The sequence below is a fragment of the Heterodontus francisci genome, chromosome 5, assembly GCF_036365525.1.
Source record: "Heterodontus francisci isolate sHetFra1 chromosome 5, sHetFra1.hap1, whole genome shotgun sequence".
Lineage (NCBI taxonomy): Eukaryota > Metazoa > Chordata > Chondrichthyes > Heterodontiformes > Heterodontidae > Heterodontus > Heterodontus francisci.
In genome coordinates this window covers 109759914-109779851 of record NC_090375.1, presented here as the reverse complement: position 1 = coordinate 109779851, position 19938 = coordinate 109759914, and the positions used below count along the sequence as shown (strand labels likewise).

At 42.8% G+C, this 19938-nt stretch overlaps 1 protein-coding gene across 1 annotated transcript in view; it reads right to left on the bottom strand.

The window, feature by feature from the left end:
• Window positions 1-19938, bottom strand: part of LOC137369590 (clavesin-1-like) — a 121983-nt gene that overhangs the window by 52154 nt on the left and 49891 nt on the right. Inside the window, exon 4 of the mRNA XM_068030896.1 lies at window positions 14089-14324. Within this exon, the coding sequence (XP_067886997.1) occupies window positions 14089-14324 (236 nt within the window). The remainder of the gene's footprint in view (window positions 1-14088; window positions 14325-19938) is intronic.

The following is a 19938-nucleotide window of genomic DNA, read 5'->3' as shown; positions in this document are numbered from 1 at the left end:
TGGGCCATCAGCAGCAGCAGAACTGTACTCAACCACAATCTGTAACTTCATGCCCCAGCATATCTCCCACTCTACCAGTACCATCAAGCCAGGAGACCAACCCTGGTTCAATGAAGAGTGCAGGAGGGCATGCCAGGAGCAGCACCAGGCATACCTAAAAATGAGGTGTCAACCTGGTGAAGATACAACCCAGGACTACTTGCGTGCCAAACTGCTAAAGCAGCATGCAATAGACAGAGCTAAGGGATCCCATAACCAACGGATCAGATTTAAGCTCTGCAGTCCTGCCACATCCAGCCATGAATGGTTGTGGACAATTAAACAACTAACTGGAGGAGGTGGCTCCACAAATATCCCCATCCTCAATGAAGGGGGAGCCCAGCATATCAGTGCGACAAATAAGGCTGAAGCATTTGCAACAATCTTCAGCCAGAAGTGCCGAGTTGATGATCCATCTCGGCCTCCTCCTGAAGTCCTCAGCATCACAGATGCCAGACTTCAGCCAATTTGATTCACCCCACGTGATATCACGAAACGACTGAAGACAGTGGATACTGCAAAGGCTATGGGCCCTGACAATATTCCGGCAATAGTACTGAAGACCTGTGCTCCAGAACTAGCCGCGCCCCTAGCCAAGCTGTTCCAGTATAGCTAAAACACTGGCATCTACCCTGCAATGTGGAAAATTGCCCAGGTATATCCTGTACACAAAAAGCAGGACAAGTCCAACCCAGCCAATTACCGCCCCATCCTTTTACTCTCAATTAGCAGTGAAATGATGGAAGGTGTCATCAACAGTGCTATCAAGCAGTACTTGCTGAGCAATAACCTGCTCAGTGACGCTCAGTTTGGGTTCCGCAAGGGCCACTCAGCCCCTGACCTCATCACAGCCTTGGTTCAAACATGGACAAAAGAGCTGAACTCAACAGGTGAGGTGAGAGTAACTGCCCTTGACATCAAGGCAGCATTTGACCGTGTATGGCATCAAGGAGCCTGAGCAAAACTGCAGTCAATGGGAATCATAGAGTCATAGAGAGATACAGCACTGAAACAGGCCCTTCGGCCCACCGAGTCTCTGCCGACCATCAACCACCCATTGATACTATTCGGGGGGAAACTCTCCGCTGGTTGGAGTCATACCTAACGCAAAGGAAAATGGTTGTGGTTATTGGAGGTCAATCATCTGAGCTCTAAGACATCACTGCAGGAGTTCCTCAGGGTTGTGTCCTAGGCCCAACCATCTTCAGCTGCTTCATCAATGACCTTCCTTCAATCATTAGGTCAGAAGTGGGGATGTTCGCTGATGATTGCACAATGTTCAGCACCATTTGCAACCCCTCAGATACTGAAGCAGTCCATATAGAAATGTAACAAAACCTGGACAATATCCAGGCTTGGGCTGATATGTGGCAAGTAACATTCTCACCACACAAGTGCCAGGCAATGACCATCCCCAACAAGAGAGAATATAGCCATCTCCCATTGAGATTCAATGGTATGACTATCGCTGAATACCCCACTATCAACATCCTAGGGTCTACCATTAACCAGGAACTAAACTGGAGTAGCCATATAAATACCGTGGCTACAAGAGCAGGTCAGAGGCTAGGAATCCTGCAGCGAGTAACCCATCTCCTGACTCCCCAAAGCCTGTCCACCATCTACAAGGCACAAGTCAGGAGAGTGATGGAATACTCTCCACTTGCCTGGATGGGTGAAGCTCCAACAACACTCAAGAAACTTGACACCAACCAGGACAAAGCAGCCCGCTTGATTGGCACCCCATCCACAAACATTCACTCCCTCCACCACTGACGCACAGTGGCAGTAATGTGTACCATCTACAAGATGCACTGCAGCAATGCACCAAGGCGCCTTAGACAGCACCTTCCAAACCCGTGATCTCTACCAACTAGAAGGACAAGGGCAGCAAATGCATGGGAACACCACCACCTGCAGTTTCCCCTCCAAGTCACACACCATCCTGACTTGGAACCTTATCGCCGTTCCTTCACTGTCACCTGGTCAAAATCCTGGAATGCCCTTCCGAACAGCACTGTGGATGGGCAATAAATGCTGACCTAACCAGCCGTGCCCACATCCCATGAATGAATAAAAAAAAGTCCCGCATGGTGTGCTGCTTCCCTGGTGCCAGGATAAAGGACATCATAGGAAGGGTGCAGACTATTCTGCAAGGGGAAGGGAGTGAGCCAGAAATTGTGGTAAACGTCAGTACCAAGAACATGAGAGAGAAGGTATTGAGGTCCTGCGGTCAGATTTTCAGCAGCTAGGGAGGAAGTTAAAAAATAGAACCTCAAAGGTAGTAATCTCTGGATTACTCGCAGTGCCACACGTTAACAAGAGTAGAAATAGGAAGATAGGGAGGATCAATGCGTGGCTTGAAGCATGGTGCAGGAGGGAGGGCTTTAGATTCATAGGACATTGGGACCAGTTCTGGGGCAGGAGGCACCTATTCAAAAGGGATGGGTTACACCTCAATGTGCTCACGGGGAGATTCACTAGTGTGGTTGATGATGGTTTAAACTAATTTGGTAGGGGGGTGGGCACCAGCATATAGAAGTACAAAAGAGAAATAAAGTGCATAAAGGAGTGAGAGTGTTGGATAATACTAGAGAAGGAAGTAGCACCATAGTAGATAGGAGTAGACTAAGAAGGACCAAAGATATGCTTACAATGCATGTATGCCAACACACTAAGTGTGGTGAAGAAGGTTGGTGAGTTACAAGCACAAATAGCTGTGTGGGAATATGATGTAGTGGTAATAACAGAAATGTGGCTTCAAAATGGTGAGGACTGGGTGCTTAATATTCAAAGATACAAAGTGTTCAGAAAAGATAGGGAAGGAAAAAGGGAGCTGGGGGTGGCAGTACTGATTGGGGAAGACATTGTAGTGTTGGAAAGAGGGATGTCCTTGAGGGGACAAGGACAGAATCCATTTGGTTAGGGTTGAGAAGCAGAAAAGGTATGATCACACTACTGGGTATTCTGTAGGCCTCAAAATAGTGAGAGAGAGATAAAGAGCAAATCTGCAGGGAATTCACAGAGATGAATGGCCTCTTTCTGTGCCGTAACTTTTCTAAGGTTCTAGGTGCAAGAGCTATAGAATGGTGATATTGGGAGACATCAATTGCCCAAATATCGATTGGAATAATGTAAGTGTAAAGGATAAGGAGGGGGAGGAATTTCTCAACTGCATTCAGGAGAATTTCCTTAACCAGTATGTTCTCAGTCCAACTAGGAAGGAGGTAATGCTGGATCTGGTGCTAGGGAATGAGGTGGGCCAAGTTGACCAGGTGTCTGTTGGGGAACACTTGGGTAAGAGTGATCATTGTATCATGAGGTTTAGATTAGTAATGGAGAAGAGCAAGGAACAACCTAAAGTAGAACTTCTAAATTGGAAGAGGGCTAACTTCAATGGGATGAGAAGGAATCGAGCCAGAGTAAAATGGCACCAAAGATTGAAAGGAAAAAACCATAACAGAACAATGGGTGATCTTTAAGGAGGAGATGTTTCAGGTGCAGACTAGGTACATTCTAACAAGAGCGAAAAGTAAAGAAATTAAAGCCAAGGTTCCTTGGATGACAAAGAAGATAAAGAATATGATGAAATGAAAACAGAGGGTGTATGACACATGTCAGGGGAATTCTTCAAGTGAGAACCAGGCCAAATGCAATAAGTTGAAAGGAGAAGTGAAGACAACAACTTATATTATCGTGCCCTTAACGTAATGAAATGACCCAAGGCATTTTACAGGAGCATTGTAAAACAAAGTATGACACCAGGCCACAAAAGGAGTTATTAGGTCCAAAGTTTGGGACCTAGGCAACTGAAGGCGTGGCCACCAATGGTGGAGCTATTAAAGTCAGGGATGCAGAAGAGGCCATAATTAGAGAAGCGTAGATATAGGAGGATTGTGGGGCTGGAGGAGATTACAGAGATAGGGAGGGGTGAGGCCCTGGAGGGATTTGAAAATGAGAAAAAAATAAGACTGGCAAAGAGCGAATGCGCAAATAACAGGCAGTTAACATAGAAGCAAAACCAAAAATCTTCTAGCAGCATGTAAATGTAAGCAGGTAGTAAGAGGTGGGGTGGGCCTACTAGGGACAAAATGTGTAATATATGCTTAAAGACATAGGGCAAGGCTAGAAAGCTTAATGAATACTTTGTATCAGTGTTTACAAAGGAAGAGGATGCTGACAAAATATTGTTAGAAGCGGAGATGGTAAACATAATGGATGGGGTGAAAATTGATAGGAAGGATGTACTGGAAAGGCTGGCTATGCTTAGAGTGGATAAGCCACCTGGACCGGATCGCTTGCGTCCCAGGTTGCTAAAGGACGTGGGAGTAGAGATAGCAGAATGGCTTCCCATAATCTCCCAATCTTCCCTAGATACAGGCGAGGTGCCAGAGGATTGGAAAGTGGCAAATGCGGCACCCTTATTCAAGAAAGGGTGTAAGGACATTGCTAGTAACTACAGGCTGGTCAGTTTAACATCAGGAGTGGGTAAGGTTTTAGAAACAATAATCAAGGAAAAAAATTAACAGGCACTTGGAGAGGTTTGAGATAATTAAGGATAGGCAGCACGGATTTGTAAAGGCAGATCATGCTTAAATAATTGAACTGTATTTTTGATGAAGTAACAGAGAAGGTTGATGAAGGGAAAGCAATGGATGTTGTCTATATGGATTTTAAGAAAGCATTTGACTAAGTACAACAGAAAAATTGGTTAACAAAATTGAGGCTCATGGAATAGGTGGGTCAGTAACAGTTCGGATAAAAAACTGGCTTAAAGACAGAAAACAGTGAGTCATGGTAAATGGTTGTTTTTCAGATTGGAGGATGGTAGACAGTGATGTTTCCCAATGTTCAGTGCTAGGGTGACTGCTTTTTTGATGTATATAAATGACATGGATTTTGGAATACAGAGTAAAATTTCAATATTTGTCAATGATACCAAATTTGGAGGCAGACACTGAGGATGATACCAATTCACTACAACAGGACAAAGATAGGCTAGCAGAATGAGCAGACAGTGGCAAATGGAATTTAATACAGAGAAGTGTGAAGTGATGTATTTTGGCAGAAGGTATAGGGATTGGCAATATAGACTAAATGACAAGTTCTAAAGATAGTGCAGGGACAGAGGGACCTGGGGGTTCATATGTATAGATCTTTGAAGGGAGCAAAGCATATTGAAAAAGTAGTGAGCAAAGCATATGGGATCTTGAGCCTCCTAAATAGAGGTTTTGAGTACAAAAGCAGTGAAGTTATGCTGAACCTTTACAAAGCTTTGGTTCAGCCACAGCTAGGGGATTGCGGCCAATTCTGGTCACCACACTTTAGGAAGGATGTGGAGGTCCTTCAGAGGGTGTAGAGGAGATTTACCACAATAGCTCCAGGGTTGAGGGATTTTAGCTACAAGGTTAGGTTGGAGAAGTTACAGTTGTTCTCCTTGGCACAAAGGAGATTGAGGGGAGATTTATGACATTTTTAGATAAGGTAGACAAAGAAAATTTGTTCCCATTAGCTGATGGTACAAGGCCTAGGGGACAAAGATTTAAGGTTTTGGGCAAGAGATGCAGGGGGGATGTGAGGAAGAACTTTTTTAACGCAGCGAGTGGTAATGACCTGGAACTCGCTGCCTACAAGGGTGGTGGAAGTGGAGATAATGAATGATTTCAAAAAGAAATTGGATGGGCACTTGAGGGAAATAAACTTGCAGGGCTATGGGGATAGAATGGGGAGGAATGAGACTGATTTTATTGATCTACAAAGAGCCGGCATGGATTTGATGGGCCGAATGACCTCCTTCTGTACCATAATGACTTCTTCATAATACCATATCTGAGACAAACTCCTCGGGTTGTGATCCTGGCAGTTGCAGGGTCAGTCGGAGAGCACCTCATTTACTTGGGACAGACATGCACAAGTGCCATCTTGGCTACATCTCCAATGTCTGCGTGCAAGGTGAGAAAACAATGTAACTGATAAACATAGTCAACTCATCATCTTTATGGACAACTGTCTGATCCAACTTCAGTGAGGAAGAGCTCAGTTTAAGAAATATCAATATGTCCCTTTCCTATTAGCCTTACTGTTCTCTCTGGTTCTAGTAATGTAAATGTTAGAAACTGCCATTGCGTCTACAGCATATCTATTGTTTGTACTGTTAACATTGAAGTTTACTCTACCTACCAGAAAAAACCCAGAGCCTGCGAGCCAAAAATTCTTCCCAAAATGTGTTTAGAAACTAAAAATAGTTATAAAGTCATACAGCACTGAAACAGGCCCTTCAGCCCACCGAGTCAGTGCTGACCAGCAACCACCCATTTACACTAATCCTACATTAATCCCATTTCACTCTCACATCCCCACCTTCCCTCAATTCTCCTATCTACACTAGGGGCAATTAACCTATCAACCTGCAAGTCTTTGGCATGTGGGAGGAAACCCGAGCACCCAGAGGAAATGCACGCAGGTCACAGGGAGAACTTACAAACTCCGCACAGGCAGTACTCAGAACCAAACCCGGGTCGCTGGAGCTGTGAGGCTGGGGTGCTAACCACTGTGCCACCCTGTTATGTTGTATTTAAAGCTTCAGAAACAGGATGCTACTAAATTACCAATAAACTCTCTCCATTCTGCTAAAACTATGAGTTCAGGTAAAAGGATTGAAGTTTTATTATTATGACACCGCAATCACAGATGATCAGTCCCTTCTACTCAGCCATGTTAGCATTAGTCATTCTAAAACCAAGTAAGAGGATTATGGTACGTATCTTACTTGCTGAAACCTTCATCTTCTATTTTCCATTTCAAAGAGGAACTCTTTAATAAATTCATATTTTTCAGCAACCTCATTCACGTTAAAAAAAAAATTCTGTGCTCACCGAGGTGAGGGAAATTGATGTCGGGGAATTCCTGTTAGCTAGTATTCTCAGATCACTGAGACTGTCAATTTATTGCTAAATTTTGTCAAATTAGAAGCAGTTTTATGCTGTGAACCCATGCTCAATAGGAATTAGATTGAGATTGGCCAAACTGATTTCATATTAGACCCTTCCACCCTATCATAGAGATCAAACTTTTATCCCATAAATTAGGCTTGATTTGAAGCTAGGCCCCAGAAGTGATAGGGTATTATCTAACCATTGCACCTTAGGGTTAGTATCCACCCTTCTTCCACGCCCAGTATCTACCATTCCCCCACCCCAACAGAAAATGGGTACACTTTTTATCCCTTAAATTGGAAAATCAACAGATGATTTGCTGCCACAAGGGATCTGGCAGGCAAATTACAGCATTCTATTTCCTAAAGACCATTAACAACCATGATGCCTTCAGTTGCCTAGGTCACACTGTCTGGAATTCACTTTGTAAACCCTCCTTAAAACTCACTCCTTTGATAAAGATGTTGGTCAACCCACTTAATCTTTCCTTCTTTAGCTCAGTGTCTTTATGACTCTGTGTAGCACATTGGGAAACTTTCCTACATTAAAGATGGTATATATATCTTTTTACTGGTGGTTCTAGCTGCAGCTTGCACCAGACACTGCTGCTTTGTTCTGGGAATGAGTCTCTGTTGGGAATTCCTGGGTTTCTGATAAATCAGGAATTTGGCTTGCACTAGAGTCAAATCCTAGAATTAAAAATATCAGGGTGGAGCTGCAGTCAGAAACAGCAATAAGGAGGTAGAGCGCCTGTGTGAAATTGGGGAGGCTTAGACAGGGAGAATGCTCATTGAATTGAGGGAGGGGGATAGAAGAAAAGAATGCTTCTGTGAAGGGGGAGGAAGTACCTCTGTGAAAGAGGAAAATGTCTGCTGATAATTAGAATGGGTCTAAAGCTCCAGTGTTAGTAAATTTCTGTTGATTGTGCTTGAGATTGCTCAATGTTAGGATTAAAAAGTTCCTTTTTTTCTAAGTAGCACAGAAGACAATGATTTTCTTTCCCCATGCTCTGCTGGACTATTTATCAAAACATAAATCCATTTTTCAGATAATAAATCATATCTGTGTCTCTTTTAAATTTGAACGAAAGAAAGCCTGAGGCCTTCCTGTCAGGTATATAGTCAGCAATTAAAGAATACAGTCTGTGCTATTTTATCAAGCTACCACTGGGCTTCTGTTGACCTAATTAAGTGAAAGGCGTCCACAGTGAACTAGCAGTTAGAGTATTGTTATGTTCCCGTAATTCATTGCGGCATCTGGGAGAGAATCTCTTTTCTGCAAAATGCAATTCATCAGCTCCTTCAAGAAAAATTAAGTTCAGACAAACATCTTCATACAATCGAGTACATTTGTTAAATTCTGAATTGTAAAGTAAAAGTACTTTGATAGTTTGATATGTTATTGGGAAAACATAGAATCCAAGGGTGAAATACTACTCTTACTTTTTTAGATTGGTCTACAATGAAATGAGGGTAAATATTTAATACACAGAATGTAAATACATTGTACTCTAATCTCATTTTGTTATTTTTAAGAAAGGAAGTACACTAGATTCGAGTGGAAATGTAGCATAAATTATGAAACCAGCCATGAAATGTCCTGAGAACTGAGGTTATATTATACCTTCTAGCAATGGTTTCATTGTAAAAGTCTGTATATTTCTGATTGATGATCCTATTGTTCACCAGGGATCTTTAGCAACGGTACACAGTCTAAACCTGGTATTAAATCTGCTGCGCAGCCTAGCTTGAGAGCATTAGTTCTGCTTTGTCAAGACCATGAGATACATCTTAACTAAGCTGGCTTTGTAACTTAACAGCACAAATACATACAGTATCTTTCTCCTTCAGCAGTCCAACATGTTAGCTCATGGACAAGCCTCCAACAAATTGAGTTTCGTTCCCATCTATAGATAATGAGGGAAAATTTGACCAATGAGTCTTCCATAGCACAAGCCCTTGCAATAAGTTTATTTTGCATTTTACCAGAACCAGATACTGGACAAATTTCCATTTACAATTTGAGCAGAGTGTTTTATTAGAATGCAGTATCCCATTAAAATATGGTCTGCATTACAATTCAGTTCTGTTCAAAGTGATAGTTCCATCAGAGACACTTAAGGTGATGAACTCCACAGGAGAAACCTGGAGTGAGTTGCCTGGGTTGATTTAAAAATTCAACATTATTTTTGACCTCTGGCAAGCAGTGCAGTGATCAATAGGCTGAAACATTAACAGCACGGTAGTCAAAAGTCAGCATTTAAAGGGCCTCCCTCATCCTGTCAGCAATTTGGTAGTATTGAGATGAGTATAGTGATGTAATTGGTGATATGATAATGAAATGGATCTACATTTTTTAATTCATGTAAGTGAAACATATGGGCTGGATTTACGCCACCCACCCTCACCCCCAGGCAGGGTCAGGGGAGGGGAAGGGGTGGGGCACGGTAAATCGCGACAGGTGCCGACAGCAGCTGTTGTGCAATTGCCATTAAGCGTGATGTTTCTTTAAGATCTCAGTATGCCAATGAGCCAAGTACCAGGATGTAATCATGCGACTCGGAGCCAGACTCACTCTGTAATTGTAACACCAAGAGGCAGGACCTGTAAATAGATAGCTCTGCACTGAATATACTTGTTAGCTGTTAATAAACCTGTTTGAGATCTTCAATCAATTGAACTCCACGCATTTCATTTATGTTGCATCAGACAACACAAAAAGCTTCTCATCACATGGTGGCAGCTGTGATGTGAAGACAAAATCCAAGATCGAAGACCACAGGAAAAGAGCTTTAAAAACTACCTACAGCTTAAAGAAAGAAAGGTAAAAGAAGCACTGGCCCAAGCAGTGTAAAGAAGAAACAAAAAACTCCCCTCCAGCTGCAGAAGACAGAGCTGAACAAAAGGCTGCAAATCAAACATTGTGAGTGGATGAGTCAGTGTGCCATCGGTACAGAAATCGCAGCTAAAAAGAAGACAAGCCTTGAAGTCCTTAAAAATTTGATATTGTTTTTCTGTCAAAGGCTCCCTGGGAGAGTAAAAAATACGGGGAAGACTCAATCCCTTACTTAGGCTGACCGGGTCAGTGCCATTACAGAAGGCGCCGGACAGCAAAAAGTACGGAATCCTCCATTTACGCAGCTCGCAGCTAAAGCTATAAAAAGAAACCCATTAAATCACTCGAACACTCAGCCAGATTTTTAACAGATCTTATAAAACCACTCAACCGTAAAGAATTACTTATTGAATGGCTGGATAACCAAACTCTAGCAGAGAAAAAAAAGCACTTGAAATACCTATTGCATAATTGTATAAATAAACAGATTAGCGTGCTGGAAGCTAGATAAACAGAAAGCACCTACAAACACCTGCTCCTGCCAATTAAAGCAGCCAAGAGAGTTTTCTAAAGGGGAAACAAGTACAGAGTCATAAAGCAAGTTCTTAAAACAAGTAGTAAAGAAAAAGAACAACAGAATGATGGACACCAATTTTCCCAGCATGAACTGGAAAGCCTGAGTTCAAACTTTTCCAACAAAAAACGCAATTATGCTTTACAGATCAAGTAATTATAGAACCAGAGAAGCAAGCTGTAAAAATAATGATAGCAATTAGAAATGAGAGATTACACAGAATCAATACCTCAGGCTTATCTGACGAGGACCAGAAATATCTTGCAAAGATATGGAAAGTGCTGGAACACTGGACAGCTCCGATTGTGAGTAAATTTTTGAATTCACCGCCTGGAATTGATGTCCAACAGGCAACAGCCACAGGAACCAATAGACCAGTTCATCAGCAGATGCCATAGTAAGGGCAACGAATGCAATTTGTTGGAAGTTGAGCTGTCAAATCGAATAATGAGTTGGTGATTGTATCGGCACCCACTGAGGACTTTCAGAAGGACCTCTTGGGGAAATAGTCAGGTCACAGCGTTGATGCACTACTGGAAGATGGCAGGAAATACGAAGCCATTGTAGCTGGACAATGACACCTGCAAGCACTAGATACAGCCAACAGTGTCGGCCCCATAACCAGGTTGAGAAGAGCAAGCAAGCTGTGTGGTAAGTGCAGTCTGTTGCACTCATAGAGAAATTGCACTGCATTTCAAGACTTGTGCAAGGCATTTGGTACAAAAGAACACTGGGCACACCTATGCAGGAATTCTGGCTCCAAAGACGCAGCCAGAGGTCATGGTGGAACGCAAACGAACAGACAACAGGACAACAGTAGCAAGGAAAGTGCCAGAGATCAGCGTAAATGCAAGTCGATACACAGAATCCATGACAAAACAGACTTAAGACAAGACCCAGAGAGAACTAGTTCTCAGACAGAAGGCGAACAGGCATTTCACATTGTGAACCTGACACATCACGTTGATAAAGCCGAACAACTGGAAGCTTTCGCTACTATCAACATCATGTGCCCATAGAAAGCTGGCAAACATACACTCAAGGTCAAGATTGACACCAGCACTGGTGCAAATATCCTACCAGCCCGAATCCTCAAAGATATATACTGGAGTCATTGGAAGTCAATGATACGACTGACAACCGCCAAGTTATCTGCATACAACATCTGTGCAGTGGCGCATTAACAATGCAATGCAGCTATGGCAAGTCGGCATGGAAACCACAAACATTCCATCTAGTAAACACAAGCGGACCAGTAGTGGTAGGACTACCAGTGTGTAAGGACCTCAACATCATAACTATCCACGAGAGCATTGCCAAGGGGAAATTTCCAAGGATCGGAACCCATTCACAGGCTCTGGCCAGCATCAAATGGTGCAGTCTGGAAACCCAGCTTCACTTCTGCTCTCTAGAGAACTGCCAGCACCACAACAAGCCAGAATGGACAGGTATCTCCATGAGACCAAGTACTCTTCCCCCAACAAGTCCTCAACCTGGAGCCCCAAGCCTTCAGGCGCAGAGGATTAGGAGAGGCAAAGGACACGCAATGTCCTGAAGAGGCAGAGGAGGCATGAGTTGAAGCATTGTGTATTGGAATGCCAGAACTCTCCAAGAATGACAAGACCCCAAAAGTGGTCATCTTGAGAAAAGCAACAGAATATATTGGCAGACTGAAGGCACAGAAACAGAAACTGAATACAGGGAGGGAGAAACTTCAGAAAGAACAGCAACAGATGAGACACAAACTCCCCGAGCAAGAGTTGTTAAACCACCAAGACAACGTATGGACTTTTGAGCCTCTATATTTGTAAAGTTCATAATCTCTATCCATGTGTGAATAATTTTGATGTGTTTGTACTTTTAGCATACGAGACTTATCTTTGGATAGAAGGGGGATGTTGTGTGGTTGTCATTAAGAGCGATGTCCCTTTAAGATCTTAGTATGCTAATAAGCCAAGTACCAAGATGTAGTCATGTGACTCAGAGCCAGACTCTCTCTGTAATTGTAACACCAAGAGGCAAGACCTGTAAATAGATAGCTCTGTACCGTATATACTTGTTAGCTGTTAATAAACCTGTTTGAGATCTTCAATCAACTGACCTCCACACATCTCATTTATGTCGCATCAGACAACACAAAAAGCTTCTCATTTCAATGGCCTTCTGGCCCAGAGTCATATTGAGGCCCTTAAGTAGCCTATTAAGGGCCAATTAAGGGCCTCTTCCCACTGCTGCTGGGATCTTACCAGCAGTTGTGGGGGGGGGGGGGGGGGGGGGGTGCTCTGCCATGCAGGAGGATGCCTTGTAAAATGAGGTGCCTTTCCTGCAGGCTTGAGGGGGCTCCCTCCTTGGTGGGCAATTTGTGGCCCATGGAGGACCTCCACTGGGAACAACTTTACCCCCCGGGACACTCCTCCCCCTGGACTGAATGACCATCCCCCCTCGTTGCGGCCTTCCGGACTGGCCCCGGCGACTCCGCCTCACCTACATCTGGTCTGGGGTATCACTGCTGGGTCTGGGTCCGAGGCCTCTGCAGCACTGGCACTGGCCACTGCTTAAAGGGACAGGGATCCCGCCTCCTAAAACCTTGACACAAAAAGACCGGAGGACCACTCTGGGATAGGGGTGGTGAAAGGCAGAGACGGGATCACCCCACCCTTTTGGCCCGGCGCTGGGAGCCCACCTCCAGCACAAAATCCAGCCCACTAAGAGCAATGCAGTGAAAAACTGCACTGCAGCCCCAGACACTGTTCCATGGAATTTAGGGCACATCCCCAAACCTGTGATCTTCTTGCAAGCAAAATTGCCTGATACAGCCATACCAGTGTAGCAAGACTCTAAGGCGGGGTAAGAAGCTATTCCACAAAAAACAGAGGGCATAATTTTGATTTTGTGTGACAGTGTAAAATGGGTTTAAGTGAATCAGCAGCCTATTTTACATCTGTCCTGACTTTAATTCTATTGAAGGCAAAATTACCCTCCAATGAGTTACAGGAGAGTTTCTACTATGATGTTCCTAAACCTGATCCAGGATCTGACGGTGCCTGAAACACTCCAGAGAGGCAGCACTGCCACTTTAAATTAATTTCAGCTAAAATTTCTAACATGGATTCAAATCATGATTTTCACAGTCACAATGGAAATTAGTACTGTTGATAACAACAACATTGATTTACTTAAATAAACCCTGAACTCCAGGGATCACTATAGCATTTTTCTATTTGATTTTATTCTCATTTTCTCTCCTCCTCTCCTGCAGGCAGTGATTCAATGCTGGGATACAGATCACATATGCTGACCTCCCTGTGGTAACTGTCCAACTAGCCATACTTTCTGTTTAAGCCTCAAAGGTGAGTGTCAGCAGGTTATTTGACTCCAAGACTTCACACACAAGGCTGATCCCATCCTCACCTGCATACATGCACTTTCTAGCAGGAAAATGATCTGCTGGCGATTTTTCTCCTTTCTGATCAAAGGATGCTGAGGCCATATGGCTGAGCCCAGCTGAGATTGGGGCTGTGTGCACAGACTGGTTCTGTCTGCCTCAGTGCTGTGCCACATAGTCCATCTGCCCATTAAAATAGTGGGTGACTTTAATTTGACATTATTATATCATGCATTAAAAAATAAACAGGAAAATGAGCAGAGTTTAAAAGCTGCAATGGAAATCCAGTAAAACAGTTGATACAACTATACTGCACACACCTCTTCATATGCTTGGGAGAACAGCTGCGTTCATGATTATCCAGCATGTCTTTCACATGCATCGAATTGTAGGAATTGTAGGGATAGTCAGCATCATCATTGTACTCTGGACCAAGCAGCGTCCGTACCCAGGTTCCCATGTCATATGGAGGTAGGGTGCCTCCAAACTCAGATGGCAGATATTCAGGATGGATTAGCTGCTGCAGACTGTTCAGGTTGTTGCCATGGAGAAAGATCTGAAACAAAAAGCATGAAATGCAAAAATCAACCACAAATATGATAAATTAAAATCAATTGTGCCAAGATAAATTGTATCCAGGTTAGAAAAACTAAAATGTCCATTAGATGAAGGTTTATTTTAATTGAGATCTCAAAGCACCAGATATACAACATTTATGAAATTCAAAACATAATTTTGCCTGCAAATATTTATTGATAGATATATATTTCTTAGTGTTTTTTTTACAAATCACTCCTACTGAGGTGAAGTAGTAACTAATAATTTGGTGTAATGGTGTAATCCACTGTGTGCTGTTATATGCTGCTAAAGTCCTCTGTCACTCTGTGATATCATCGTGCTGGCTATGAAGCCCTTCACGGTAGGAATTCAGCTCCTTAATAATCTTTCAGGCTTTCAGCCAAAACTGAAGTTGTGAACGGCTCCAAATAGAGAGAATTTATTCTGCCTATGGTGTTAAAACACTCAGTTTAAAACATTCTAATTCTCAAATGCATGTGGCACAATGTTTATCGCAAGGTTGCAAAATAATTACAGATGAGCAAAAACCAATTAGCCCAGCTTCGTTCATCCATCCAGGAAGACACTACAGCCCCTTTCCCATTCTCTATTCCCTATTGTGACATCCAGTTGTTATGAGCACTGTCCTTTTTTTCTTCTACGTATCAATACAGCATTGTTCCTTAAGTGACCTACATCTGAACAGATCAAAGAACTTTTACATTTTTTAAACGTTGATTTCATTGGAAAAGGAAATCAGGCACAGTATAAAACAGTCTGCTGATTCACTATTCATCTGCTTGCACCACTGGAAATAACCAATTTCATCTCCAGTAACTTTAAAGAAGTATTGCAATGTACTTTCAGAAAGAACTGTGACATCATTTAAAATGGTTTACACTTAAAGATTAATTCACAAATGTAGTTTACAGGTGACAATAATTGGATACCACCTTTCTGAAGACTGCAATATATTTCTGAATCAAAATAAAAATTGAACAAGACTTTTTTTTGCTCAATCATTTCTAAAATACTGACTAGTTATTTATATTCTGATTTTTTTCTTTTAATTTGCAATGCTTAGCATTAGAAATGATTACATACAAAAATGAAGTGTTCAAAAGTTAAAAGGATGTTTCAGTACTATGAGGGTAACAGCACAGGTTAGGTAAGATAAAAGCAAAATACTGCAGATACTGGAAATCTGAAATAAAAACAAGAAATGCTGGAAATACTCAGCAGGTCTGGCAGCATCTGTACAGAGAGAAGCAGAGTTAACGTTTCAGGTCAGAGACCCTTTGTCAGAACTGACAAATATTAGAAATGTAAAAGGTTTTAAGCAAGTAAAACGGGGGTGGGGCAAGAGATAACAAAGGTGAAGGTGTTGATAGGACAGGGTCACAGAGAATAACTGACCAGAAGGTCATGGAACAAAGACGAACGGTATGTTAATGGTATGCAGAAAGACAAAGCGTTAGTACAGAGAGGGTGTGAATGATTGTAAAGCACAGAGCACACCAAGCACTAACATAAAAAAACACATTAAAAAAACCAAAACAGTTGGTAAGCACAGTGGAAACAAACTAAACAAACTGAAAAACCTAAAATAATAGAACTAAATAAAAAAGGCAAAAGAAAAAAATAACTAAGCATAAAAAGGGGGTCCTATCATGCTCTGAAATTATTGAACTCAATGTTCAGCCCGGCAGGCTGTAGTGTGCCTAATCGGTAAACTTTTCCTTCAACTCCACTCACTTCTTCCAAGCAAAAGGTGTCGCTAAAGTACCCGCATGGGTCCCAGCTATATGCCTGTCTTTTTGTGGCATATGTCAAACATTTCTCGTTCCAGTCCTACTCAGGCCCCATCCCCCAACTTTTTTTCTGGTACATTGATAATTGTATTGGTGCCATTTCCTGCTCCCGCCCCGAACTGGAAAACTTTATCAACTTTGCTTCTAATTTCCACCCTTCTCTCTCCTTTACATGGTCCATCTCCGACACTTCCCTTCCTTTCCTCGACTTCTCTGTCTCCATCTCTGGGATAGGCTGTCTACTAATATTCATTATAAGCTCACTGACTCCCACAGCTACCTCGACTACACTTCTTCACACCCTGCCTCCTGTAAGGACTCCATTCCATTCTCCCAGTTTCTCCGTCTCTGACGCATCTGCTCTGATGATGCTACCTTCCATTAGAGTGCTTCCGATATGTCTTCCTTTTTCCTCAACCAAGGATTCCCGCCCCACTGTGGTTGACAGGGCCCTCAACCTTGTCTGGCCAATTTCCCGCACCTCTACCCTCACCCCTTCCCCTCCCTCCCAGAACCGTGACAGGGTTCCCCTTGTCCTCACTTTCCACCCCACCAGCCTCCAGATCCAAAAGATCATCCTCCGCCATTTCCGCCACCTCCAGTGTGATGCCACTACCAAACACATTTTCCCCTCCTTTCCCCTGTCAGCATTCCGAAGGGATCGTTCCCTCCGCGACACCCTCGTCCACTCCTCCATTACTCCACCACCTCGTCCCCTTCCCACGGCACTTTCCCTTGCAATCGCAGGAGGTATATTACCTGCCCATTTACCTCCTCTCTCCTCACTATCCAAGGGCCCAAACACTCCTTTCAGGTGAAGCAGCGATTTACTTGTCCTTCTTTCAATTTAGTATACTGTATTCGCTGCTCACAATGTGGTCTCCTCTACATTGGGGAGACCAAATGCAGATTGGGTGACCACTTTGCGGAACACCTCCACTCTTGTCTGTAAGCATGACCCCGAGCTTCCGGTCGCTGGCCATTTCAACACTCCCCCCTGCTCTCATGCTCACATCTCTGTCCTGGGATTGCTGCAGTGTTCCAGCGAACATCAATGCAAGCTCGAGGAGCAGCATCTCATTTACTGATTAGGCACACTACAGCCTGCCGGACTGAACATTGAGTTCAATAATTTCAGTGCATGACGGGTCCCCCTTTTTATGTTTAGTTATTTTTTCTTTTTCCTTTTTTATTTGGTTATTTTATTTTAGGTTTTTCAGTTTGTTTAGTTTGTTTCCATGTACTTACCCACTGTTTTGGTTTTTCTAATGTGTTTTTTTATGTTAGTGCTTGGAGTGTTCTATGCTTTACAATCATTTGCACCCTCTCTGTACTAACGCTTTGTCTTTCAGAACACCATTAACATACCGTGCACCTTTGTTCCATGATCTTCTGGTCAATTATTCTCTGATACCTTGTCCTATCAACACCTTCACCTTTGTTATCTCTTGCCCCACCCCTGCTTTACTTGCTTAAAACATTTTACATTTCTAATATTTGTCAGTTCTGAAGAAGGGTCTCTGAACTGAAACGTTAACTCTGCTTTTCCCTGCACAGATGCTGCCAGACTTGCTGAGTATTTCCAGCATTTCTTGTTTTTATTAGCACAGGTTAGGTGCTTGCAGCACTGCATTGTTGGAACAAAAATCATTACATAGTTCACAAGCAGAACTGGAGATACCAGGCCTATTCATAGCTAACCTAAACCCAGTCAACCATTTGGTTTGCTTCTCTAAGCAAGGACATCTATTGTCAATGGCTAGTTGGCTATGTCTTCAACACTTCCCCTCACCGAAACATCAAATAAAGGAATTAAGAGCTAATGTGAATTCATCAAAATCCTAATTCATGCAACTAAGTTACTAGACATTTAAACTGAGTTTATGGCGACTCTTGCTACCACTGGGTGTTACTTTGGAAGTGCTCAACAATACAGTACCAAACACAATAGTGTCACCTTGTGGCTGAAAGTAAATACAGTAATTTCTTTGTTGCTTGATAAATCTGGACTACAGATGGTGGCTTGAGCTTCCCTGCCTTTACATAACTTCAATGACAGTTAAAATCATTCTATTGACAGATACATAATGCAATCCTGAAAAATCTTTAAAGTGAGAAAAGTACAAATTCTGAGGAAGGGTCCAACCCCAAAACACCTTATTTGTTCTCTCCACAGATGCTGCCTGACCTGCTGAGTATTTGCAGCAAAATCTCTTTTCATTCAGATTTACAATATTTGCAATGATTTGCTTTATGTTCAAAATATAAGTGTTGTGGCTGAGAACTTTAATGTAATTCAAATGCTTCTACTTAAATAGCTTTGTTTAAAAAGATCTGCCAATGCAATGTAGAAGATTAATTTTATTCAAACTCTTTTCGACCATATCACACTATCAGCATAGCATTGGTGAAAAACATTTTCACTTCATACCAACACTAAGAAGGTGTACTGTAAACCCAGATTCAGAGCACAGACTGACGCCACACTAAAGCAGAAAACCAGAGTCAGGTCATGCATGCAATATTTACACTGTAATATGTGAAAATTGTAGATCTGATTCCCTTACAGACAAACAAGAAGGACAAGGCAGGTAGTGCAACAGACCCCAGAGGGCAACCTACTCTCTAACCGGTATTCAGTTCTGAGTACTGTTGGAACAGAGAATTCCTCTGGAGAGTGTAGCGACAGTCATGACCAGAGCACCGTGGGTGACTCAGCTGTGCAGGGAGGGAGGACAGAAGATAGGAGAGCAATAGTGGTAGGGGATTCGATAGTTAGGGGAACAGACAGGCGTTTCTGTGGTCCCAAACTTGATACTAGGATGGTATGTTGCCTCCCTGGTTCAAAAGTCAAGGATATCGCCGAGCGGCTACAGAGCATTCTGGAGGGTGCGGGTGCACAGCCAGAGGTCTTGGTCCACATTGGTGCCAATGGTATAGGTAAAAAAAAGGGATGAGGTCCTGCAGGCTGTTTAGGGAGTTAGAAAAGAGATTAGCAAGCAGGACCACAAAAGTAGTAATCTCCAGATTACTCCCAAGGCTATGTGCTAGTGAGTACAGAAATAGGAGAATGCACCAGATGAATGTGTGGCTGGAGAGATGGTGCAGGAGGGAGAGCTTCAGATTTCTGGGACATTGGGACTGGTTGTGGGGAAGGTGGGACCTGTGCAAGCCAAACGGTCTACACCTGAACAGGACAGGGATGAATATTCTTGCAGGAAGGTTTGCTAGTGCTGTTGGGGATGGTTTAAATTAGATTGTCAGGGGGATGGAAACCTGAAGGCAGTTTCAGATAGAACGATTTCAGGGCAGGGAGCGGGAGACAGAAAATTAGCGAGTGACTCTGAAAGATAGAAGAAGCAAAGGTTAAGAAGTGTGCAGCACAGGAATTTGGCAGTGTTAAAAGATATTTATTTAAATACAAGGAGCAAATAAAGCTGATGAGCTGAAGACATCGATAAACACATGGCAGCATGATATCATTGCTTTAATGGAAACTGGGCTTAAAGATAAGCAAAAATGGCAGCTCAACATCCCTGGATATAGAGGGTTCAGGCAAGATAGAGAGAGGGATAAAAAGGAGGGGGTGTAACATTATTGGTTAAAGAATCAATTATAGCTGTGAGGAGGGATGATATGCTAAATGAATTATTAAATGAGGCCATATGGGTTGAGCTCAGAACAATAAAAGGGGCAGCCACACTACTAGGAGTGTCGTATAGACCCCCAAATAGTGAGAGGGAGATAGAAGAACAAATATGAAGGCAAATTTCTGAGTGCAAAAACAATAGGGCAATAATA